The following is a 26086-nucleotide window of genomic DNA, read 5'->3' as shown; positions in this document are numbered from 1 at the left end:
AGACAAAATACTTGACGCCCAGAATTAAGGGAGCCAAGTTTTATTTAGCTCACGGTTTGTGGAGGTTTCAGTTCGTAATCAGCTGGCTCCAAGGCAGAGTGGCACATGGCAGAGGGACAACACTTCAAGGCAGCACAAGACAGCAAAAGCAGCAAGAGCATAAGGGGAGACCAGCCAGCCTCTTTTCCTCCCTTACACTGTAAGCAGGCTACCACCTGCTAGGTGAGTGTAGCACTCACACCATCTCCCTGCTCTCCTTTTGCACAGGATGAGGTGTTTACAAAGTGAGGACCCTGACCCCCACCCCCCCAGTCCCTTAGTTAACCTTTCAGAATTCTCAAGTTGATACGGTGTATCAGCCATAACACAAGCAAAGATGATGCCAGAGAAAACTGCAGGCTAATATCCATATAGATATAGACACAAAAGTTTTCAACAAAATGCTAGTAAACTGAATCTAACTAAATATAAAAAGGATTACATACCATAGTCAATTGGAATTTCTTCTAGGGATGTAAGGTTGGTTTAACGTACAAAAATCAGACAAAGTAACATACTATATTAATAGAATAAAAAACCAAAACCATACGATCATATCAAAAGGTGCATAAAAAAGCATTTGACAAAGTCCAATACTTTTTATGATTAAAAACGAGCAACAAAACATTAGGAATAGCTGGGCATGGTGGCACATACCTGTAATTCCATCACGCGGGAGGCTGATGCAGGAGGATCGTTAAAAGTTGCAGACCAGCCTGGGCTACAAAGTGAGCTCAGGGCCAGCCTGAACTGCATAGGGAGACCCTGTCTCAAAAAAAAAAAAAAAAAAAAAAAAAGGAATAGATAGGAACTATTTAAACTTGATAAATGACATCTAGGAAAACTCAGAACTTACAACATAATGGTGAAAAAAATGAATATGTTCCCCTTAAAATCAGGAACAAGATGGGGATGTGTTTTCTCATCCTTTCTGTTTTACCCTATACTATGCTGTATAGTATATACTGTACTAGTAAAATAATACTGAGGCAATCAGAAAAGAAAAAAAGCCTTTGACCTTGGAAAAAAGCAAAATTATCTCTTCACTGATGCCATGAATGTATATGTGTGTGTGTGTGTATGTATGTATATATATATATATATATATATATATATATATATATTCATGGAATCCACACATATAAAAACTATTTGACTAATAAACAATGTTAAACAAGATTGCAAGATACAGATTGGAATGCTGTATCTCATCTGTACTTCTGCACGTTAGCCATGAATGATCTGAAAAATCATTGTAGGAAAAACATTCCATTTACAATAGCTTCAAAAAAATAAAATACTTAGGAATAAATTTAACAAAGGCAGTGCAAGCCTTGTACAATAAAAAGGAAAAAATAGAAATAAACTAAAAAAGCTCTAAATAGATGGAAAGACATCCATGTTCGTGGATTGGAAAGTCTAGTATTATTAAGAAGCCAATACTGTCCAAGTTGATCTGCAGATATTCCATGCATTCCCTATCAAAATCCCAGTTGCCACCCCCCAAGTTAGCAAGTGAATCCTAAAATTCATACAGAAATGCAAGGGACCCAGAATAGGCACACACACAAAAATCTTGAAAGACAGATAAAGTTGGAGGACTTTTGCTCCTCAATTTAAAAGCAGCACAAAGCTATTACCATCTAAACAATGTAGTATTGCTATTCAGATAGATTATACGAGGTCGATGGGACTAAATCAAGAATCTAGAAATAAATCATATGTAAAAGTTTATTGATCTTCAAGACACCTCAGTGGATAAAAAATAGTCTGTTCAGCAAATGGTACTGAGACCATTGGATAGCCACATGCAAAAGAGTAAAACCGGAAATAAAGGAATGGATTGGATCCCTTATTTCCACAGTAACAAAAATGAACTCAAAATGGATTACAGATCTAATGTAAGAACTACAAATGATAAAGCTCTTCAAAGAAAGCAAAGAAGTAATTGTCCATGACCTTGAATTGGGTGGTCTTTTTTAGGAATCAAAAGCACAGGTGAGCAAAGATAAGTTGGACATTATCAAAATTAAATTTTGTGCTACAAATGATGACATCTAAAAAGTAAAAAAAAAATCCACAGCACAGAAGAAAACATCCGCAGGTAGTGTATCTGATAAGAGACTTGAATCTAAAATAGATAAAGAACTCTTACAACTAAAGTATAAAAAGACAACTTTTTTAATGGGCAAAAGATTTGAATAGACATTTCTCAAAAAAAAAAGAAGAAGAATGTCTATGAACATGTAAAGCACACTTGCTCACTATCATTAGCCATCAGGGCAAATGCAAGTGAAAACCTAAGAGATAACACTTCCCCACCCGCTTAGGAAGAGTGCAGCAGATGGCAAAAGCAAGTACTGGTCAGGGTTATAGAGACTGGAGTCCTCAGGCACTGCTGGTGGGAGTGGAAATGTTACAGATCTATTTGTGGTCTTTATCTAGTACCTTCACTTTACAAATGGGGAAACTGAGGCTTAAAGCCACCCGAGCACGCTAGATCCCAGTCTGCTGACTCCGCTCGGGGTAACCCTTCTACCAGTGCTGTTCCAATGTGCCTTCCTGAGGGACCCTGAGGCTAGACCAGGCTCCTCCTTGCACAGCGTCCCCGCAGCACCTTCCCCTTCTGTAAGAGCAGGAGTTGGCCGTCCTTGTACCTACAGCCCCCCCGCACTGGGCCCGGCACAGCGCAGCCACTTAGTAATCACTGCGTGGACGTGGTGCTTTGTGCCACACTGATGCTTCCTACGGGTCTGCATCCACAGAATGTGCCCGCTGTTGCCCCGTGGTGCAGCAGGGCCGTGTCACCATCCGTCCGACCCTGTGCAAGGGGAAGATCACACAGTTGGCCTAGTGAGACAATGCCTCCAATGCAGTTACAGTGGGGCTCAGGCCTCCGGTTACGGCGTGTGCCTTAGGTCACTTGGCCTTGGTGCTCTTCAGAGTATGAACTCCGGAAAGACTTACTTAACTTGATCATGTCTCCCCTATCCATAAGAACTTGGGAGGAGCTGAACTGAATAGAGAATAGAGGACAGAGAAAAAGTTCAAAATGTCTTAAATGAATAAAAATTAAGGGTGAAGCAGGAGAAGTCATAGAGCTGAGCTAAGAAGTCTGGGGGAAAGAAGGCTGGCGTCAGCAGTGGCAGCTCCGAGAGGCCCAGCATGTGGGCAGTGCAGCAGCCAGGAGCTGGGCTCGCCCATCACCCGTGAGCCGGGCGACTTCACCAAGCCAGCCCTTCCAGCCAGCACATGGAGGTGCCACCTCGCAGGGTCACCGAAGGCCAAGCTTCATGTGACGTTATACTGCCTGCTGTAATGCGCTTTACAGACGCATGGTAATATTGTGACTGAGATAAAGACGGTGTTGATGACCAGTGTACCCGTGCTCAGTGTTACAGAGCGTGAACCAAGGAGAAATTGATTCAGAGCTCACTAGAGAGGTTTCTGAAGAGATCTTCTAAAGCCCAAGGGCCCTGCGGAGCTCGAGCAGCAGGTTGGATGACTATCTGCCCTGCGGTGTAGATGCAGGACAGCACCGGGCCTGGAGTACATAAGCTTCTGACTTCCAGCCCGAAGATGGTGCGTTTGAAGGTTCCAGACTTCGCTGCTGTTCTCTGAATGTGGATGGCAGAGCCTGCTTCTGCTGTTGCTGACAGCTACCTTGGAACTCTGGAGCCTGCTGAGTACAGTACCTTGTCATAGAATCCCGGGCCTTGGATGAGCCTCCGAGAGGCCACACAGCATAGTGCAGTCTGGTTCCGTTCCCTTCCGGCAGCTTCCGTTTGTTTGATGAAGACATTCAGTCACTGTCTAGCCTCACATCTGAATGAGCCTCGGGGATCTGTTTGGAAAGAAAACTGCTGATCAATTACAGTTGCCCTGTTGTCATGGAAACATGTGAAATAGGGCTGTAATTATATTTCCTTATTCCTGAAGTGAATCCCTAATCATTACCATACTAATTACCCAATATCTATGGTCCCAAATTACATGATGCTTGTCCAAGCAAGACAAAGGGTAAGGAGTAGGAAGCCTGGCCTGGAGTCCCGTGACACGCGTTCACCTCACAGTTGCAGGGAACCTTCTCCTCTCCATTTGGGGAGCACTTCCCGACTCCAAGGTTAAACATGTCAGTGGGTCTTAGAATGTACCGCCCCCCCCAAGCCTCTGGCATCCTCAGGGAGAAGGTTCTTCAGGCTTATCTTTTCATAGTGACAAGATGGCTGCCATAGCGCCAGGTGTCACACATAAACAATAAAGATTAAAGACAGGAAGACCATCCCTAGGCAGGCCTGGTGGTGCACCCCTGTAATCCCAGCACTGAGGAGGCTGAGGCAAGAGAATTGCCAGGAGTTCAAGGCCATTTTGAACTACAGAGCAAGACAAACAAGAGGACCATCCCTTTAATTTGTGAATGATGAGAACTTTCTCAGAAATGCCTTCCCTGCAAACAGTCCCTTTTTATCGTTCCTTTCACACTGACCCTGCTGTGGACATTAGGTCCAGACGATGGACTTTAAAATGGAGATGGCTCGTGTGACTCCTTGCTGTCCTCCTTAACACCAAGGGCGCAGTGGGTGAGAGCCAGACTCACGACTGCCGGGCTGGCTTAGTTGCTCGGCTTTCCTTCTCACCCTGCCATCAGCCATCACCTTCAGCACCTGAGCTCTAGACCGCAGCCCCGCCCTGCACTTCCAGCTCGTCTGCTCACCTCCCGGAGCAGCGTGGTCACAGAGCCCTGGCCACAGGCTTGGGCGCCCCCGTTGCTTGGGGTGTAGTGCCCTTGGCTCTCAGAGGGTAGCACAGGCCACCATGAAAGACAGGCAGCCTCTTGAGAAGTAAAATCAAAACACCAGAGAGCTGTACAAATGAGCTGTCCATGCAGAGGCGCTAGCAGAGGCGATACCAAGGCCCGGGTCCAGTGTGGTGGCTGGTTTCGGTCATTTAGCCACTAACGTCTGGGTCCCCTTTGCAGCAGTTCCAGGTTTCCTGCCGGGGACCCACCTTTGCCTTGCTGTGTGCAGCTGTGCTAGGCGTGGTGTCTCCGTGTGAGGACGGGAGCCAGAAGGGCCAGATCCTCCATTTCACTCCCACTGCAGCCTGTGTGGGCTTGAGACCCAGCCTGGCCAGTCCGACTTTCCCTTCCAGGACTTTGCTTGGCTGGTGAGCCAAGGACGGGAGATACATGACTCTGAGGGCAGCTTGTAACTGACCTCCTCCTCTGCCTTCCGATGCCTGGGTGTCTAGAGCTTGCCTAACCCTGGGTTTTCCTGAGCTGCCACCATTGCTTTTAGTTGAGCCAAAGCCATTTTCTGTTGCTTGCAATTAAGATCTGTAACAGGTACCTTTAGACGTCGGGAAAAGGAGGCAAGAGCGAGGGTGTAACATAGAAGGTGGGGTGCAAAAACCGCAGAGCAGTTTCCTGGCTTGAGTTGAAAGGAAGGCCTAGAAAAACTTACAGACGCTGGAGGACCCTGGAGTTGGCCACCCACAGGCCACTCGGCTTTCCAGAGTGGCTGCCTCCACAGGCCTGCTCTCCCCGAAAAACACCCCGACCTGGAATGCTGCCTCCTGTGCCGCGTGACTGCATCGTGCTGTGTATCCCCTGGGGGACCTGCCTGCAGAAAAGCCATCTGAGCAACAAGCTCACGCTCCAGCACTGATCGGGAACGCCTCCGCTGACAGCACCACAGGGCTATCGTAGAAAGCTTGTGGAAAAAACAAAGATAGGGCTCTGCACCCATAAGACAGCGTTCTCGTCATTGCTAACGTCACATCTGGGTTGCACAGCAAAGCACGTTCATTTGCCTTCTTAAGGCGCGATTATGGTAACCGTAACGCATGCCCCGAGAGATAGGCAGAGGGCTCTCGGGAAGACAAGCCTTGGCTTCCAGGGAGGCGGGAAGGCCGGGTGCAGCTGTGAGAGTGGAGCTGGCGCTGGCAGAGCGATCGCAGGCCGGAGCCCACGGGGAGGCCGAGCCTGGGCCTGGAGGGCTGCAGGTGAATGAGTGGCTTCAAGAGTGGCTTGAAGTAGAGGACAGTGACTCGCGAGGGCGACGCTGATGTCATGGTGGCGCATTCTGAGTGCTTGCCACAGCCCGTAACCCATTCGACGCTCGTGAAAGCCGCGTGCGGCCGGTCCTGTGACCACCCCGTTATGGATGACGAAACCGGAGCGCCTGGAGGTGTAGTGACCCACCAGAGGCCCAAGGGGGCCTCTGCAGCTCCGCCTCCACTTCAGAGAGCCAGAGTCTCCTGGGCCCTGTCCAGAGAGCCCGAAGCGCTGGGAAATCCTTGCAGATCCGTCGGAAGGATTGCGGGAACCCTGGCAGCATCTGTTCTCATGGGATCAAGGCAAGCCCTTCGGTCTCCACCGCCTGGAGAGGATGGGACGCTGTGCCAGCTGTGTCCCCTCCGAAGATACAAGGCAGCAAAGTGTGAAATGGCGTCCACGTAGACAAACTGAAAATAAAACCTTCCCCCGAGCAAAGGTTAAAAAGCATGCACTTTATATCGCTGCCAGAGTAGTTACTAGCTCAGTAGTCCGAGCACATGTGGCCTGGAGCGTCCGAGATTGCTCAGCACAGCGACGGCCCTGCAGCGCGGCCGGGTTTGTCTGCGCTGCCCCCGGGAGGTCGGCTGGGGTTCAGCATAGCCCAAACTGCAGCAGCGCGGGGAGGGCGGGGCAGGGGGTGTGGGAGTCGGAAGCAACTGCAGCCTCTTTCCTCCTGTCTTTCCAAGCTGGTGACTTTCGGTCGGAGGCGTCAGTGTAGGGTTGTGGAGCTGAAGACGCAGGTAGAGCGGACCCTGCCAGTCACTCCAAGGTGATCTTACTGCGAGAACAACATGCCTTCCCACATAGCTGACGCAGCCTATTTGAAGCCTCTGGTTTCCAACCAGCAGATCCCAGAGCCACTCAGGGTGCCTGAACCTCCCTCCCGGGCCGGGTCTGGAGGCGGGCCCTCGGAGCTTGCTCGGGGCATCTCTCACTGGGCTCAGCCTTTCCGCCTTCCCGGGAGGCCTCCTTCCTCCCCTTCTGCCCAGTTTTCCTCCTCCTCTTCCCACTTCTACTGCCGCTGCTTTTACTTGTTTTGTCCTATGAAGTCTCTGCCAATCTTCACAGATCACGACTGCGTCATAGGGACGATGACAGCTCTTCAGTGTGAAATGACTTCTGGGCACCTATTTATTCTTTTGGCCACATCTACAGTCAGTTATGAGTCACAGTGCTGCATTCATTGAACAAAACCTTGATCAGTACACTCATGTTCTTTGCAACCCTATCCATGGTAGCCAAAATATGGACCGGATGTCCATTGATGGATGCATGCCTGAGCAAAACACACACACACACACACACACACACACACACACACACACACACACACACCATGCAGGGCAATATTCCTCAGTCTTTAAAAGGAATAAAACTCTGACATATACTACAGCATGGATGAACCTTCAGGACATCATGCTAAGTAAAATAAACTAAATACCAGAGCCCAAATATCACACAGTCCCACTTACAGGAAGTACCTAGAATAGTCCAGTTTATAGAAAATGTAGAATAGTGGTGTCTATAAACAAGTAAAATAGTGGGGAACGAGGAGCTGGGACTTACTGTTAAATGGACTGGAACTGCAGTTTGGAATGGTGAAAAAGTTCTTGAGGCAGGTGGGTGTGGTGGTGCACGCCTATAATCTCAGCACTCAGGAGGCTGAAGCAGGAGGATCACCATGAGTTTGAGGCCAGCCTGTACTACATAGTGAGACCCTGTCTCAAAAACACAAAACAAAATGTTCTTGAGGCCAAGAGTGATGATAGTTGTATAATGAAATGAATGTACTTAATACCACTAAAAGTGGCTAACATAGGGATGTGGTGCAGCTCAGTGGTAGAGCACTTGGCTACCTTACATGAGGCCTGGCTTCACCAGGGCTTCCAAGAAAAGGTTATAATGGTAAATTGTATGTTATTTATATTTTACAACAAAAATCCTCTCAGTTAATATTATATAAATATAGAGAAATGCATGACAGCTAGGCACTCCATTTGGTACTAAGAGAAGTGAACTTGCCAGGTGTGGTGGTGCATGCCAGTGATCATAGTACTCAGAAGGCTGAGGCAGGAGGATTACTACAAGTTCAAGAAATACACAGTTGTGTTGGTTTTGGGGAATATTTTTGCAAGGGGAACAATATAATACAGGATACATATTTTATAAGATTATTTATAATAATAGTCACCCAAAGAATGATATACAAAAGAGTAAAGGAAATCTGTCCACACACCAAGACCAAGGAAACTAGCCGAGGGCCTGAATCCCACAGAAATGTCCTGCATGAGTCCAGTGGAAGGCCTAGAGCTCATAACAATGCCTCCCACAAGTCCAGCTGGAGGCCTAGAGCCCACAACAACATCTCATGCAGGCCTGTTTCATGGATCTGTGCTACAAAGGCCCAAAGGTCAGTGGTGGAATCTAGGAAGTCTGTGCCAGCGGGATGAAGGATCTGTGCTAGCAGGCTGAGGGATCTGCACTGGAGCCAGGAAGCAATGCTCAGAGTAAGAACCAGGGCCTCCCCCCTGGGAAGGTATCACAGCCATCCTCAGCAACAGTGAGGTCCTGAGCTCCTCCAGTGATCAAGATGGCCAAGTTTCCAGCAGGGAAGCCAACGCAGCAAGCTTCTTCAGGTGAGCTGTGCACCGTCTTCCTCTCCAGAGCCAGGAAGTGATGCTCAAGGTGAGGACCAGAGCTCCCCCAAAGTGAACCAAAGCCATTCTCAGTGCCAACAAGGTCCCCAGCTCCTCGAAGGATGAAAACAGCCAAGTTCATCAGGAAAGCCAGCATGACAAGCACCTCCAGCAAAACCACCAGCTCCTTAAAGCTTCCACCAGCTCCAACAGCCTTTCTCTGCTCCCAACAGCCTCCTTCTCCTCCAGTTTGCCTCTTATGCTGCTGGCAACAGTCCCCAGGTGGGCCTCCCACATCCAGCACCAGCTCACTCAGTTCATCTGGGGATTATAAGTTGACCAGTAGTTATCAATCCACTACCACAGTGAATTCAAAGCAAGCTTGAACTACATAACAAGACCCTGTCTCAAAACAAAGGGAAAAAAAATGAACTTGATTTACCCTCTGTTTGTACGGTGCTGGGGTTTGAAGCCAGGGCCTCACACGAGGCAAGTACTCTACCACTGAGCCACGTCCCCAGCCCTTTAAAAAACATTTATTTTGAGATAAGATCTCACTAAGTTGCTCAGGCTAGCTTCCCACTTGGGATCCTCCGACCTCAGCCTTCCCAGTAACTGGGATTACAGGTGTGCTGGCTTACCCCTTTGATGTAAGATTTGTAATTGTGCGTGACCAGAGCACCTCTTCATGAACGCCCTCATCTTTAATCCAGCAGCCGCTATTCATGTGGCATCGTTGTTCCCAAAGAAATGCAAGCGTCGTGTTAGAGTGGGAAGCTGTGTGAGCAGGCGTCAGAAGCCCAAGTTCTGGTTTTGGTTCTGTGTGGTTGAGTCTGTGTCCTCGCCTCGCTGGGCCTCCACCTCTTCACTCCTAGAAACATTGAGACTTGGTCTCCATGGCACGCGGACCCATGCTACGGTGACTGCTGGCAGTGAGGTGGTCATCTGCCCTAGCTGACCAGGTGCCCCGGATTCGCTTCCGCTAGTCACCCCGTGGGCATCCTCCAGAGAGGTGCTGAGCGCCGTCCGCCCTGGAACAGCCCGGCAGGCAGTGTGGATTTCCAGTCCTCTGTTTCCTGCTGCCGTTGAGGGCTCCTTAGCGCGTAAGGTGACATCGTCTTGCAGTCTTCTGCACCGTATCTTCCTCCTAACCTGGATCTGACCTCGCTTAGTGAGAGATATAGTGCAGAACTAGGGAATGACAGTCACAAAGAGACAGGAGGGACGGGAAGTTTGTGGGAGACGCTGGAGAATTTGGTTTTATTCATGCTGAGTTTGCCAGGCAGTGGGGTGGCCATGTGGCAGGGTCCACTACGAGCTGGAAGCAAGAGATAGTGACAGCAGGTGATTGCTCTCGGAACAGGAATGTTGTGTGGTTGCCAGTTAAAAACTAATGAAGAGCCGGGCGTGGTGGTGCACGCCTGTAATCCCAGCACTCAGGAGGCTGAGGCAGGGAGATCACTGCAAATTCAAGACCAGCCTGGGCTACCAAGTGAACTCAAGGCCAGCCTGAACTGCACAGGGAGACCCTGTTTCAAAAAGACAAAAAAAAAAAACAAAAAACAAAAAAAACCTAATGGAGAAAAGTGGTCATAAAGCCAGAAGAGTAGGCTTCCATCACCAGTGTTGGAGAGACAGCAAGGGGGGCGTGGGGCGGGGGAGAGGGTGAGACCAGAAGCAGGGCTCTGAGCTCACTGGAAGCCTCTGCTTAGGAGTTTGGAAGCCGAACCCCTCTGCTGACTGTGATGTCAGTGATGACATCTACATGGCCAGGAGAGAACTAGGGAAATATTCTGATACCCAGCGTGAACCCTGTCCGCAGCAGAGCGGCTGCCTCCCAGGACCCCAGGAAGCTCCTGGTCCACAGAGTCCGGTTTTCTGGTCACCCTCACTTGTGGCTGGGAGTCGTTGGGGCTTGTGAAGGAACCTACTCCGACACCATGCTGCTGCTTCCCTCTGCCTTCAACTGCAGATGAAACGGGTGAGCGCACGGTAGTCCTGCGGTGGAGACGCAGCACCTGGGGTCTCAGAGGGCTTCATCGTCTCTCCCCAGGGGGACAGGCTGCTCTGGCCTCCGCCGCACGCAGAGGGTCACACACTGAGTCTGCGTCCTCGTCGGAGCAGGAGAGTCTGAGGGAAGTTTGCAGCCGGCCAGGAGGCTTGGAGGCCTCTTGCTTCCCCTCACGTACGCACTTCACAGAAGGAGGCAGGGAGAAGAGGGGGTGGCCCGCTCCGCCATCAGCTTTGAGAGACCATAAATGTCAGGTATAAAAAGGTCCAGATGACCCCTGCTGAGGTGCAAATTGTGGCACTTGTACTGCCTCTCAGGCCTGGAATCACAGTTCCCAGCTGGTGAAGGACAGTGATTCCACCTCGATCTTGGTCCTTTGGAGCACAGTTTCAAGCTAAGGTTGCCGCAGTGGGTCATTTCCTTTCTTTTTTTTGGTTTTTCTCCGGTACCGGGAACCGAACTCATGACCTTGCGCTTGCCAGGCAGGCGCTTTGCCACTGAGCTAAATCCCCAGCCCCGTCATTTCCTTTCAATTGCAACCTGATCTCAAAGTCTGGAACTTTGGGCAGTGTTTGCATCCACTGTCTCAGCTTTCCCGTCTGGAGAAAAGGAAATGATCTACACCGCTGGGTTGTTTGGGTCTGGAACCCATGACCGTGATCATTAAAGATTTAGTATTGCGCAGATGGCCGAAGATTCGATGCTAACTTGCACTGTGTAAACGGAATCACCTTTGATCGGTGTTCGCTCGTACAACTACTAAACCAGCTGCCACTGTTTCTTCTCGGTGCCTTAAAATGAAGCAAAAACTAAGTACAACGAGAACAGGGTATAAGTGTTTCTGCTCACTTTGAAAAGTAATCCTCCTTAGAGCAATGGTTGTACCAACAAGTAGATTTGGGCCTGAATATCATGTTGTAGAAAATTAAAAAATACCAAAAAGTATTTAATTACTTCTACTTCTGGCCAGACCAGTACTGCTGCCAAGAAAAACTAGAAATACAGCTAGAAGATTAAAATAAAGGCTGCACATTGCTGCTAAGGCCCAAGCTGGAGAGAGAGGAAGGCCCTGACCGAGCGGAGCCTTCAGTGTTTCTCCCCTGCATCAGTCATTGTCTTCCGGGCAGGACAAGAGGTCAAAAAGCCCGAGGGTAGTGACAGCCGGAAGAGGAGGCAGCAGAGTTGTCAGCAGTCTCAGGGAGCTGGAAAGACAGCAGTTGGAGGCTGAGGCTGCCACGGTAGCCAGAATTTGAGGGATTAAGATCCCCCAGAGATGAGAAGGCCAGAAGCATGAAGCCAAATGTAGGCAACAATTTTCCATTTGAGGTATTTGGTTCTAAAGCTGCACAAGAAAAGAGGCTGAAAAACAGGACAGAGTTTTGGCAGGGCCCAGAGCCTGCTGAGAAGAGGGACCCTAGGAAATAATCCAGGTGCTCCCTATACCTTAAAAGTAGGGACAAGCAGCAGTGGTCTGAGCAGTACAAAGATTGCTAGCCAGCCAGGTATGGTGGTACTTACCATGGGAGGCTGAGGCAGGAGGATTGCAGCTTCAAGCCCAGCCTGGAAAATTTAGTGACTTAGCAAAACTCTCTCAAGAAACAGGGGCAGGGGCTGGGGATTTAGCTCAGCAGCAAAGGGCCTGCCTGGCAAGTGCAAGGTCGTGAGTTCAGTTCCCGGTACCGGAGAAAAAACCGAAAAACCAAAACAAAAAAAAAAGAAACAAGGGCACCTGTAATGCTAGCACTCGGGAGGCTGAGGCAGGAGGACTTTGGTGAGTTTGAGGCCAGCTTGAGCTACAATGGTGAATTCTCAAGGCCAGCCTGAACTACATAGAGTTTGTCTCAAAAAAAAAGGAAAAAAAAAAAGAAAGAAAGAACAAAAAGGGCCCAGTACACAGCCCCTGGATTAAATTCCCAATACTTCCACAAACAAACAAGATAGCTAACCGGACATGAATCAGCTCAGTTTGTGTTTGTTTTGAGGTGATCTGATCTCTTGCTGTTTGCTTTCCTGAAGCAGAGAATCCATCCTCTGAAAGTTTCCATTCATTATATGTGAAATTCAATAAAATAGCACCAAGCACCTAAAAACTGACTATGAGGAAAACAAGGTAATAGAAATAGACCCAAAGGTGACTAAGATACTGGAGTTTCAGAGACTTTTAAATAACTGTGATTAGTATGTTTCAAAAAATTAGTTGATAAATGGAAATTTTCATTGGAAAATTGGAATCTATTAAAAATAAATAAGTGGAAGTTAGAGATACTAAAACCTGAAATTAAGAATCCCGTACATGGTTTTAATATAAAATTAAGCAAAGCAGAAGAGAGAATTTGTTGGAAAGTAGGTCCTTACAAAAATCTACCCTGAGGCTGGGCGTGGTGGTGCTCACCTGTAATCCCAGCATGCAAAGTCCTAACATTGGAAATTCAGAAAAGGAGTAGAGAAAAAATAGCCAGAAACAGTAGTTCAGAAATACTGAGAATTTTCCAAATCCAATGAACGCTGTCAAGCCACAGATTTAAGGAGTGCTATGTATCCCAAACCGGATAGAGTCAAAGAAGTTTCCCCAGCCTTATCAGAGTAAAATTACTGGAAGCCAAAGATAATGAGATAAATTTTTGATCTACTATAAATAAAAGACAGATCATGTGCCTTTTTAAAGAAGCAGTGATTCTAGCAGACCTTTAAAATTCTATAGCTACTATACTTGATGAAATATTGAATGTTTTCTCTTGAGTTGAGGTACATTATAAAGTTCACCATCACTTCTGTTCAATTTTGAAGATTCTCTCTAGTGCCATATAAAAAAAGGGAAAAAAAGATGCAGTAAGGGGCAGTAGGGACTGGGGATTTAGCTCAGCGGCACAGCGCCTGCCTGGCAAGCGCAAGGTCGTGAGTTTGATTCCTGGTACCGCGGGGGCGGGGGGGGGGATGCAGTATTGAAAAGGATTAATGATGTTTTATTGCAGAAAACTTCACTATATACACATAAAAATCCAAAAGAATTAACAGTCATATGATTATAGCTAGTAAATAAACTTAACATTTCAGTCTGTAAGACCAGCATATAGAAACAGTTGTATTTTATATTCCACCAATAAAACCAGAAAATAAAAATTTTAACGTGTACCTTTACAAAAATTTTAACCTATATCATTTACAAAAATTCAAAACTTCCAAATATCTATGAATAAACCTACTAAAATATGTGTAAGACAACTATACAGAAAGCTACTAAAACATTATTGAGAGAAATTAAAAGTGATCTAAATATACAGAGATGGCCCATGTTCATGGATTAAAATATTCAATATTGTATAGACATCATTTATTCCAGTGTGATCCTATTAATGTGACCCTATTATATTGATCTAATAGGATCACAAAAGTAATCTCCAGAATATGGAAGAGTGTGTGTGTGTGTGTGTGTGTGTGTGTGTGTGTGTGTGTGTGTGTGTGAATTTATGTAGAAATGCAAAGAAACAGGATAGCCATTGTAGGAGAAAAAATCAATGCTGAAAAACTTAAACTGTAGATGGGCTATAGGAATTAAAATAATATAGGGTCATTGCTTAAAAACAAGTAGACCAAGTGACAGAGACTGGATCAGATTCACATGCAGACAGTCCCTTGACAAATGACTGTCATCAGGCCTTAGTTTCTCCTCTATAAATAGATTAACAGTGCCAACCACACAAGCTTTGAGTATTATGAATCTCAAGAACCCATATTTACCTGAAGGCTCAACCATTCGTCTAGCTATTTGTTGTCTCCCGCCCTCCCATTCGCCAGCCCACATGGCATTTGCACCCTGCTTCCTCTCCCACCTGCCCCCAGGGGACAGTACTCTTAAGGTTTCCATGCTTGGAGGCGTGACACCTGGCTGTACAAGGTTGTACCCAAGAGGTCTGAGTTCAAGTCCTCATTCTGCCTCTTCAACTTGAATGGCTTTAGGTAAGATTTTTATCCCAAGCTTCATCTCTAACAAGACGGTGGTGATGAGGATGAATTCAGATAATGAAGTAAAATTCGAGCAGAGTTTTCATCTATCTAAAGGTTGGATGTTGTTGCCATTGCCTGCAGTCCCACACCCAAGAAGCTCGCCTCCCAGTCTTTCTTCTCTAACCCTCAAATGCTCCGTTTACTGTTCTTCCTGCCTCCGGTAAATTAAGCGACGTAGTTTGGGACTCAGTCTTCCCAAGTGGGTCTAGCCTTGGGCACAGAACAGCACAGCCGCCCAGGACCCTGCACACCATGTCCTGTAGTTCTGTGCAGAGGCCCCTGATGGAAGGGCTTCCTCCAGGGCTGGCTGTTCTCCCGTCTGAGAAAATCTCCTTCTGGGGCCTCTTTCTGGGAATGAGGAGGAGGAAGTGACACCCACTCACCCCTCTGAGTCCTGCCTGTCTTGCCTGATCTCATAGAAATGTGCTCCAAACCATCGGGGTGTTGAGCTGCCCTCCTACCCTGTGAGGGGCGGGCCGTCTCCACGGGTGCTCTTCCCCAAGGGCAATGTAGTTCTGAATGCCAAGTAAGGAAGAGTTTGCCTCTGTGGTGTCCTTTTCCTGCACTCACACTGCTTGTGCTCACGTCAGGTGGAAGTCCAGACCTCCTTGACGTCTAACCTTTAGGTGTCCGTTGATAATAACTGTTTTCAGTTACTGTCACAAAGTACCGGAGGCTGGAAACGAAGAATAGTGTTTTCTTAGCTCACGGTTTGGGAGGCTGCAAGTCCAAATCGCACGGTGCCAGTTCTTGTCAGTGCTCCCTGGCTACATCCCACCATGGCAGATGCCATCATGGCAGGACATGTGCAAGAGGGGCAGCTCGCCTGGCAAGAAGGAAGCCAGAGGGTGGCAGCGGGACCAGGCTTGCTCTTCTGTAACGACACCTGGGAACCAGCCAGGGTCCCCTGAGAACTTCTTCAGTTACTTCAGAGAGCAGCGCCCTCGGGCTGAGGTCCCACCTCTTACAGGTTTTACCAGCCCTTAGCGTCACCACGGCGAGGACCACGCTTCCAACTCAGGAACCCCTGGGGGACCCTCACTAAATATCAAACCGTGGCAGTTGTCCCCAGCCCCGTAAGGTATCCGGCAGGTGTGAAGCCTGTCAGTGGCCGCAACACACATTTCTCCCCTTGCTCTGAACCCTCAGGCACTGGCCACCCCTCTCTGCATTTCTAGTCCTCCTCCCGGTGTCTGGTGTAGATGTGTCCTCCCTGCCGGAGTTACTGTCATGCGGACGAAGTTCTTGCTCCTTCCTTCCACACCTGCTTGTTACTTGGTAAATGCGGGGTGGTGAGACTTCCTGGGGCAAACCTGATAGCGCTCCTTTGGGAAAGGCTCCTCCCAGTAAGTTCTGCAGCGGCTCTGAACCCGGGTTGTGTAGGAGCCCTGCTCTCTACTCCTGGGGCCACTTCGTCTCCCCAGCTCCTTGGCCGACCCACAGCAGGAAGGGCCGGAGCGCTGGCGTGCTTTCTGAGCAACACAGGGAGTATGGGTGGAGTCCCTCCAATCGGGAACAGCAAGCTGAATTGCCAAAAGAAACTTTATCATCCTAATAAAATGAAGCACGTGATTTGCATTCCAGGTCCTTCAACTGTTCTGTGGGAACTCGGGCGCTTTCCCATGACAGTATTTTTATCCCTGATGGGGGAGCAGAAAGTGAGCAGACAGTCCAAGCAATGTCACAGGACAACATCCTGGGCAAAGTCAAAGCTCTTCAGGTAAGACAGCCTGCGACTGCAAGGTCAGAGCCGGAGGACGGGCCCTGCTGCGGGCGGAAGCGGAGACGACCCCAGCTCGTCCTTGGCTGACGCAGGGGGCGCTCAGGGGTCACTCCTGCTGCGAAGTTCCGTACCCCTGTGTGAGTGCATCCTCACACTGTACCTACCACCTGCAGGGCCCGTCCTCGCCCCTCATCCTTCCCCTCCAGCGGTTCCCTCCTCTCCGGCCGGGCATGAGGACAGGGCGCAGGGGAAGCTGAGGGCTTGCGGGGGAGAAAGAGTTCCTGACCACTGAGTCAGCCTGAACCGTCTGCCCCGCACACAGCCACTGTAAAGTCCCGGTCACTGCTGTGTTTGTAGATCCGGTTCCCCAGCCACCATGTCTCAGAAGACACCGCAGACTCCCGCACGCACGCTGCAGAATGGCCAGTCTCCCTCATGCATGTTGACTCGGGTGACTCCCTAGCAATGCAAACACAATAAAATAATTCTTAACCAAGTGGGACTGAAATGCCAGGGACTCCAGGAAAAGCAAGGAAAGCAAAGAGACTTGGGTCTATCCCTGCAGTCTGCCTCTTGGGAGGATTCCCTCAGCCGGGAGCAATGCCTAAGCAGGCGCTGCGCTGAGGTGGGGTACGTGGGGGCTGCCGGGTTGTGAAGAGAGGGCCCTGGGGTGCTGACTCCCATCTGTGTCAGCAGCAGTGAGTGAACGAATGAGAGTACAGGAGCAGCTGGCCTGAGCAGTATTAGACAGTGAAACTTCACACTCAAAACTGTTTTCCTGAAATGCCCTTACTTCTACTGCACATGAGCAGTGTGCTCTGCGAGCAGTATGTGGCCACGCTTCCACACGTGCTGAGCTGAAGGGAGCAGATGGGGAAGTAGCCAGCACCCTGGACCCAAGCCCAGGCTTGCCCGCACCTTTGCGCCAGTGCCGAGGGCAGAGCCCCTCCGAGGCAGCCACGCCGGGCCTTCGGATCCCAGCACTTGATAATCGGGTGGCACGCTCGGTGGTAGCTGGCCGAGCTCTCACCGTTTCTAGACTTTAAAGAAAAAAGAAGCTATAACCTCTCAGAGTTTGGAGAGAGAGGAGGGTACAGATAGGTGGGGAAAACTTGACCCATCTCTTCCTTCTAGTCTGTTTATTCCTTGAACATTATTCTTAATAAGTCCCAAACCCCAGCTCATTGTATCCCTTTCTAAGAGGAAAGACATGCAGAATTTCACCCATGATAGCTGGATTTACAATCTAGAATGTCTTTAAAAAGTGGACAAGTGCCTATTGTCTTAAATGATATCTTTTGTGTGTGTGTGTGGTATCAGGAATTGAACTCAGGACCTTGTGCTTGCCAGGCAGGTGCTTGTATCGCTGAGCTACATCTCCGGCCCCTTAAATGATACCTTTTGTGTAACATCATAACACATGCCACTGTCACCCCCAGAAATGGATTTAGGGCTGTAAAAAATACATAACTGTGCATGAAGAATTGAAAAGATAGAAATTTGATAAAAATGTGATAAAAGATAGAAATTTGATAAAAATTTGATAAAAATGATTTCTGCTAACAGTAAAATTATTTTCCATAATCTGGTCTCATCAATAAAATGTAAAATGACCAACTTCCCTGAAGCGACAGTTCTGTTAACGCAGGAAGAGGAATGTGAGTAAAGCAGGGTAATCATTTGATTTGAGGACTTGAGTATTTAGTTCGGGAGCACCTACTTTTGCCAAGTCTGCCTAATTTACCTTCACTGCATGAATTCCCAAGCTTCCTTTCAGCTCTGTAATGGTATTTTTAAAAATATAAAAAAAGGCTTTGCTCTTCAGGGAGGGAAATGGGGACCATGATCTTAGCAAATGTAATTTTGGAGTGACCTAAGATATAACTGTATCTCCCCCAAAAGACTGTGCTTTATTTTTCAGTCGACTAAGCAGTATGTTCCTGGTAAGTCGGAGAAATAGTTGTAACTTTATTAACTTGCATGAATGCTTTGCATTTTTTCATGACAACGTTATGCTGGTATTGATGCTTAGTAAGCAGCACAAGAGACCGCCCCCTCGTAGACTCCAGCATGGAATCATAGAGTTCAGCCGTGTCAGAGGCATGTATGTATTTATGTCTGGAATTGTCTTTGTGTATTTGTGTGTGTTCATTTTTCAAAAGACAAGAATTAGATATCACCTATTTGACAGTAAATGTTCTAGAAACTGATTAGCCACATGGTTAAGACATTCTCTTGAAATGAGATTTCTACTAAATGCCATTAAAAAGAAAAATGACATTTTTCTGTGGCTTAGGAAACTGCCCAGCCCTTGGGACTGTCAGAAGTCAAGGAAAGGGCGTCTGTACTAATGCGTTTGAAAAGATTGCCCTCTAGCGTTCACACATTGTCATTGCCCCTAGAACCGTCAGAACAATGCACCTGCAGCTGTTAGCGTCTCTCCGCTGAGTACAGAGTAACAGTGCGGCACACATCAGCCTGCCCTTTCCTGAGTAACGTGACTCTGCCACCTACCAACATGTCTGTGGCGACTGATTAAACGTTTTGGAAGAAACACTGCATATTTTTCTGAGTGTAAAAATAATGTGCATGTTGAGACTATTTTAATGAACAGCACAGGTATTGCAAAGAACAGTGGCGTGCTTTTGATGGATTCTGTATGTAAGGAGTCATTTGCTTTGTGGGCCAGTGGAATGAACAGCATCTGAATGAATGAGAGAATGCAGTGAAATGAAAGCGGAGTTGTGGCCTCTGGTGAAGTCACTCACGCGCTCTGACAGTGTTTCCCCGCCTGAACAGTGAAGGAGAGGCGGGACACGAGCGGCTGTAAGGCCCCTCCAGTTTCTGCAGTCTGGATGGAACCAGGCAGCTGTGACACTGTGCATGTCACTGCATCTGGGCGACCGTGACCTTGACCCTACCCGAGCTTCCCACAGACACGGCCCAGGGAGGGAGCCTGCTCACTGGAGATCAGACCAGGCTGTGAGGTGTATGCCAGGGACCACACCCGGGGATATCACAGCCTGAGCCCCAGGAGGTTTTTGGAATTCTCCCACACTTGCGTTGGGAATGTGTATTTGTACCACGGATACTGGGGGAAAGAGGGAAATCACTCCCAGTAGCTAGTGTCTGCCGCTGGCCTGAATTGTACTTAATAATATCGAAGTCATACGTATGAGAGTGCAGAGAGTAAATGCCTGCTCCTAGCTGCTGCTTAGGCCAGGTGCCTTTAAATCAGCGTGCCTTTTCTTTTCCTAGACTTCACCTTAGTGACAGTGTCTAGTTTGCTCAGGAAGGCAGCAACTTTATTTTTCCTCTGCTTTGCTCTTGCAGACATGGCTTGAAGAATGTCTGTGGAAAAATCTGGGAAATTCTAGATGCTGGCAAGGAGGGAGCTACAGAATGTGATGCGCTTGGCATTTGCACACCATAGGCACAAGCCTCATAAATATGGATGTGCATTCCTGTAACATCGTTCTCCAGCATTCCATAGCGCAACAAAACGACCCAATCTGAGTGAATAAAATACAGCTCCTTCTAGTCCGCATTCCAGTTCCAACAGTGACTCCTTTCACAGCCAGCGGCAAAGTAGACCGGCAATGCAGGCACAAGCCGGCTCTCTCGCCTCTGGCTATCCTTGCGGTGTGTAGACGGAGCTCACAGGTGTCTTTTTAAAGTGGGAGAGAGCGCTCTTTTACCTCTCTGGACTTAAGGGCCGCCGCCTCCTGTCAGTCTGCTTTTCAGTGACTCCTCACTTAGATCGTAGCTCCTGTCGTGACAATGCCTGATTAGTGGGCAAAGTAAAGTAACAAAAAAGCCACACGCAGTCAATTCATGTGACACTCGAGATCATCAGGTGGGTTTGAGCAGTAACCTTTTAGTCGTCTCTGCATCTCACACAGTGTCACAACAGCCCAGCCTCACCGAGGCAGCCACAGGGAGGCACCTGCAGGCACAGTGCAGGAAGAGTGCGGGCGTGAGGCCTTGTCCGTGGGCCCCGGGGTCACCGGGCGCTGGCCCACACCCCGCACCTGACAGCTGCGGGCGTGAGTCCGAGCACAGGCTTGTCTGCACACGGCCTCGCCGGCTCCGGGCCTCAGCGCCACTCCTAAGCGCTTGGCCACCGGCCGCGCCCGTTCCCTGGGGACATCTCGGGTCAGCTTGTGCACGAGACACGTCTCACCGTGGAAGGAGCAGCAGTGCCGCTCTTTCTCCAGGATGAACGAATGTGTGCGATAAACTAACCCTTCCACACACTTTCTCGTTCCCTCCCTCTGACCCAGGGTCCCCGCTGGTCCCGAGGGCCCTTTGTGCTCCTCCTCCTTCCCGGCCTCTGTCCTGGCTCCTTCCTCTCACTCTGCCGCTTTAGCGCTCTCCCTCCGTGTCCGTGTGCCACCGTTCCTGTTCCTATTCTGTGTATTTCCGTTTGAGGCCGCAGTCGTCACCCCGTTGGGACTTCACTGCAGTCTAGACCGTGACTGCGTTTGGCCACATTTCTCTCTGTCCCTTAAGAATTAGAATAGACCAACATCAGTATTCCAGAAAGGGTCCTGGGGAGGTATTCGCATGTTTATTCTTTTTTTTTCTTCTTTCAGTGGTGGCAAAAGTCCTCACTTTATGGCATGAGAGTTAGGCCGGGAAAGGCATCACAGAGTTGTCCTCCCCGTTGTGGGCACAGCAAACGCCTTCATCTCGGCTGGTCCGCGGCGCGGCGCGGCCAGGAGGAGGAGGAGGCTCCGGCGTTCCACAGCACAGTGGGGCGGCTGTGCTTAACGGGAACCTGTTGTTAGAAAAGGGAATTTTGAGTGTTCCCGACACAGCGGCATGCTGCGTGTTGAGCTGATGGGTCTACCCATCTTCCTGATTTGATCATTACACCGTGTAGGCAGGTACTGAAATGGCACACCATGCTCCGTGGATATGGACAGCTATTTTGTATTAATTTTTTAAAATGCCCTGACCTGGGGCGCTCAGGAGCGCTGGCAAGCAGCAGACTCTGCCGACACGAAGTGTCCCTGGCGGATGGGGACTGTGCAGTTTCCGGCTCTCAGCCGGCACCCAGGGAACGGTGGCCCGGGGGACACAGGATCTTCCCCACGTCTTAGCCCAGGTTCCCACCCCATCTCCCAGGGCAGACAAGCGGGACGGGCCTGTGGCTTTGTAACTCTGTGTCCTCTCGTCTAACTCCTTGGCTGTCCTAACTGTGCCTGCTTGTTGACCTGTGTAGACTAGATACTAACTGCTGCTTCCTGCTGGACTTGTTTCGGGAGACACCCTCTCTCAGCCTTCTGCTCCCTGCGACCCCTCAGGCTGCTGAAGCTGCCCTCCCCTCCCTGGCTGCATTTCTCCCGGGCTTTGGATGTGCAGCCTTGCCCGGGCCCAGGAGCCCTGCTCAGGCCTGTCCAGCAGGGGGTTCAAAGCCTGGCTTTGCCGCGTTCCTGACTTGGCATGCGGGTCTGGGAGGGCGCGGGGAGGGCAGGCTCGAGCACCTCTGTCATGTGTCTGCAGTTCACTGCTGCCCAGGCTGGGCTGGGGGGAAGCTGGGCACAAGTGGGTGGGAGACAGGGCATTTGGCCCAAGGGCTTCTTCTGCCAGGGAACTTCAGACAAGTATTAAAAATGCTGCACCATCGCCTGTATAACCGCCGAGCAGGAAGGAAGGACGGTGTCAGAGCTGTGGGAGCCCGTGGAGCACGGTGCGAATGACCCCGAGTGTGACACTAGAGGGCTGAGCCCACGTTCCTTTGCGCGCGCTCACTCCTCCCACCTCCACTGCACTTCGGAGCTTTTTTGCAGAGTGAGAGGTTGGACTAAGTGCTGAGTCCTGTGCAGCCCTGCGGGATTAAATCTGAGCTAGACTGAAGAAATGTCAGAGACATCTTTTTGCTGCGCAAGAGGATGATGAAGCCCAAGTAAAGCAGCCATCTGAGGCAGTGACTCTTGGGTGGGGAGCCCCCACCAGGGTACCCTGGGCCATATCTGGAGACACTGGTCCTTTTCCAGTCTGCCCCTTATCTGCTTCCAAAAATTGTTCACCTTCCTAGCTGGGCCCCGTGTCTTGGTCCCTTCCCCTTATCCTTCCAGCTACTGCAGGCCAGCAATCAGCCCAGCCACGGTCCTTCTCCCCGCCGGCCCCACCAGGCCCGTTTCACACCGCGTGCTTGCAGCGAAGGCGGAGGAGACCGGGTGGTGCCCGTCCCGGTGTGATTTCAGCCCTGAGCGGGACTCACAGGCTTGTGTGGCCTGAGGCACCTTGACTGTGAGGCCAGAGCACGAGGCCTGGACGTGGGGCCGCGAGCCAGGCTGCGGGGAAGCTCACAGGAAGCGTCCCTGGAGGGGGCTGAGGGTTCCCGTGTGGCACCTGTCCTGAGAGTCTTCATTTCTGTGCTTCCTACATTTCCTACAACTGCAGTCTATGTAATCGTTGTACTTGTAATAGACTTCTTTAGACTTACGGAGTAAAAATGCAAATCACATACTCCAATTTTTGCTTCAGAAAGACGACCCTTGTATCCACTAGAAAAAGGTGGGCCTTTCCCCAGGAGGCAGCTGGAAGAAGGAGCTCCCGGTTTGCAGTGGGGCAGGGAAGAGGCCCGAGACAATGACCGCACCGTGGGAGCGAGTGCACGGGCCTCGAGGCGGTGCGTTAGAAAGCAGCCGTGCTGAGCCCATGGCTGGGTGCTCCCTAGCTATGCTGGGAAACCTCACTGTGGTTTTAGAGATCGCCTCACTGCTTCAGAAATGTCATTCTTTTGTTCCTCTCCAGCGACAGCTGGGCAAGAATATCAAGTTTGGGCAGAGGCCACCCAATGCCGTTCCCGTGAAGAAGGCGGGCAGTGGAGACGCCAGCTCAGAAGAGGACCTGTTCCTGACCAGTCCCATGGACACTGTGGCCCAGCAGGACATCGTCCGCTCAGACACCGAGAACAAAGTGAGCTGGCGGGGGAACAGGGAGGGCTCGGAAGCCGGGCAGGGCGGTGGGCATCGGACAGGGCATCCGGTGCGCTGCGGCCTGTGGTGGAGGGAGCAGGTGGGAGAAGCTTTGCTGAGGAGTGGCTCGGGGCTGGAGGGCACTTCCTGCGCAGGTGCCCCTTCCTGGGGCCCACCAGAAGAAGGGAGCCTTCCACGTGCCCTCAGCTCTCAGGCTGTACCCCCATGCGCAGGGCCCTCCCTGGCCTCACTCCGAGCTTGTGTCCTCCGGGCCTCTGCTGTGAGTCTTCCCCACTTCTTCCACAACGCCCCCCCACATCTGCGCTCTGTCCGTGTGACTGTCCTCACCTGACCCCCGCAGGCACCCGCACCTTCCACTCCTGGGTCTCCAAGGACTCAGTCAGTGCCTGCTTAGTTGCACTGCGTGATGGCTTATTGCACTGGACTGATGGAAACGAAAATGAGGAAAGAAGGCAGCCGGGGTCAGTGAGGCCAAACACAGCGAACGGGCTGGCTTGAAGGCCCTGTGTGTGACAGAAAGTTGTGTTCACACCGCGCTGTCTGAACTCACCCGCGACCCTCGAGCGGAGACCGCACACCCGGAATGGAGAGCTCGTCCGCACAAAGGGGCCCTCACACCCCTGCCGGAAAGACAGCAGGCAGCGGAAGGCCTGCCATCAGCCGGGCAGGCTCTCTGTAGGTGAGGGGTGGGGCTTCAGGTAGGAAGAAAACCACATGTTCTCAGTTCTGCCTGCTGAGGTGCCTGTACTCAGGGAGGTCGGTATTAAAGCGGAGCAAGGCATGCTGTCATCCTGAGAGCACTGAGATAAGTGATTTGCAGAGGAAAACTCAGAAGGGAAGAGGAGGAGGATGCTCCACCCTGGTGCCCCCGCCGCCTGGGCCTGGCCTCACACCCCTGCGCTCATACACATCGGTACTCTGCGGGTGGGGGTGAGGCAGGGGTGAGCCCCAGTCCCCCCACTGCTCTACAAGCCGATGCCAGACAGAGCGCAAGGACGGAAGCAGCGGCCCAGTCCCTGTGAGCTCTGACAGCGGTCCCTGAGGCCTCGCGGGGAGGGAGCTGTCTGTGCCGCAGACCTGGACTCAGACGTGGGACGTGGGCTTTAGAAGATGAGCAGGATGAGCCCAAACTCCATGCAGTTTGCTTCCTAATGAGTGGCCAGCAAATAGATAAATACAGTCACTTCGGGCCCAGAAGAATACTGGCTGCACGGAAAACAAAACAGGGCTGCGTGAAAGTGAGGAGCGGAGAGGTCACAGCCTGAGGTGTGTGGCTGCGGGCAGAGCTGCCGGCACAAGTGGAAGGATGGTCTAGTGGACAGTGAGCGGCGTCGAGGTCGCCATGCGACTGAGCTCGTGTGAAAGCGAACCAGGAGGCAGGAGTGTGGCCGGGCGGGAAGCAGGGCCAGTCAGGCGTGCAGCCCACCGGGAAAGGGGGAAATCTGTGGCGATGCTCTTCTGCAGAGGGGGCTGCCTCAGGAATTCTGCAGGGCAGCCTCACAGTCTGGTCTGAGTTTGCTGTCTACGCGTAGTACAGAGAATGGACAGGCAGGGCCAGCGGACAGCACCCTGGAAGAGGGGAGCTTGTGTAGAAGTGGTGACATGAGTTGGCAGGTAGCGCGGTAGCGAGGGCCATCGGGAAGGTGGGGTGTCGGGCTGGCGTGAGCCCAGCGCGTGCCTAGCACCCTGGGGTGGGTCTCCAGCCGCCCCCTCCCCTTCCTGCCTGAGTTCCTGCTCCCTCCACTCCCTTCGCAGTCCAGCTCCCTGCCCGTGGCACTGGGAGGCCGTCTTCCACCCTCGCACCGAGGGGAGGTGCCGGCAGGTGAGGGCTGGCAGGTGCCGGCCAGGCCGGAGCCCGAGGCGGAGCCACGTGTGGAGCGCAGCCTCACTCCCCGGGCCGGGGGGCGAGTGAACAGCTCAGCTTCTCTCAGGCTGTGGGGAGAAGCCCAGGCCTGGCATGGGGCCCCCTGGATGGGAAACGCATTGACCTCGGGAAGAGGTCCTCAGCCCCCGTTATTGAGCCTGTCCTCCTCAGCAGAGCCCACCACAGCTGTTGGGGGCCAGACGCCCCCAGCGTGGAGGAGGGGGCGGCCCTGCCCGGGCACAGGCGGCGTCTGGTTATTTGCCCAGAACTTCCTGTTCCAGTGTCTGACTTGAGCGCCTCCTCTGTTGTTCCAGTCCAGTGATACGCCAAGTTCTCCAAGTCCTCTGAACCTGCCTGGAGCCGGAAGTGAGATGGAAGAGAAGGTAACAGGATTTGAACTTCATTTCCTTTCTTTACCTTGCAGGTTTTTTTCTTTTTAACCTGCTGCTTCCTGTTTCATTCGTAAGTGTTGCCTTCATATGTGTTAGTTTAAATTCCTTCAACAAGCAACCAGTAGCTGGGATTGGAGCATCTGTTTCCATGGCAACACAACTGTTGGAACTGAACCCTGCTCTGCAAAAATGCCCAGCCTGCCCTAGAGTCTTGGAAGTTAGTAGCCTTCCTAAATGTATTATGTCCTTCAAGTCAGTGTTAATCCGTGGCAAAGTGCATCCCAAACTGCATGTACCTAAGTCTTTAAGGAAGAATCCTCTAATAGAGAAACAGGAAGCAAACACATAATCAGAAAAGCCCTGCCTTAGCCTGTGTTTCCCCCTCTCTCTCTCTCTCTCTCTCTCTCT

The 26086-nt window shown here is 50.6% G+C and overlaps 1 protein-coding gene across 1 annotated transcript in view; it reads left to right on the top strand.

Moving 5' to 3' along the window:
- LOC102008162 (uncharacterized protein KIAA1211) overlaps window positions 1–26086 on the top strand; it is a gene marked incomplete at its 3' end in the record, with an annotated part of 41619 nt that overhangs the window by 12717 nt on the left and 2816 nt on the right. The window contains 4 exon segments of the mRNA XM_013518481.1: window positions 15899–16027; window positions 16334–16469; window positions 23238–23402; window positions 25601–25669. Coding sequence (XP_013373935.1) covers window positions 15899–16027; window positions 16334–16469; window positions 23238–23402; window positions 25601–25669 — 499 coding nt within the window.

The sequence above is a fragment of the Chinchilla lanigera genome, unplaced genomic scaffold, assembly GCF_000276665.1.
Source record: "Chinchilla lanigera isolate Chin_1 unplaced genomic scaffold, ChiLan1.0 scaffold00046, whole genome shotgun sequence".
NCBI lineage: Eukaryota > Metazoa > Chordata > Mammalia > Rodentia > Chinchillidae > Chinchilla > Chinchilla lanigera.
This window is presented reverse-complemented; position numbering and strand designations above follow the sequence as displayed.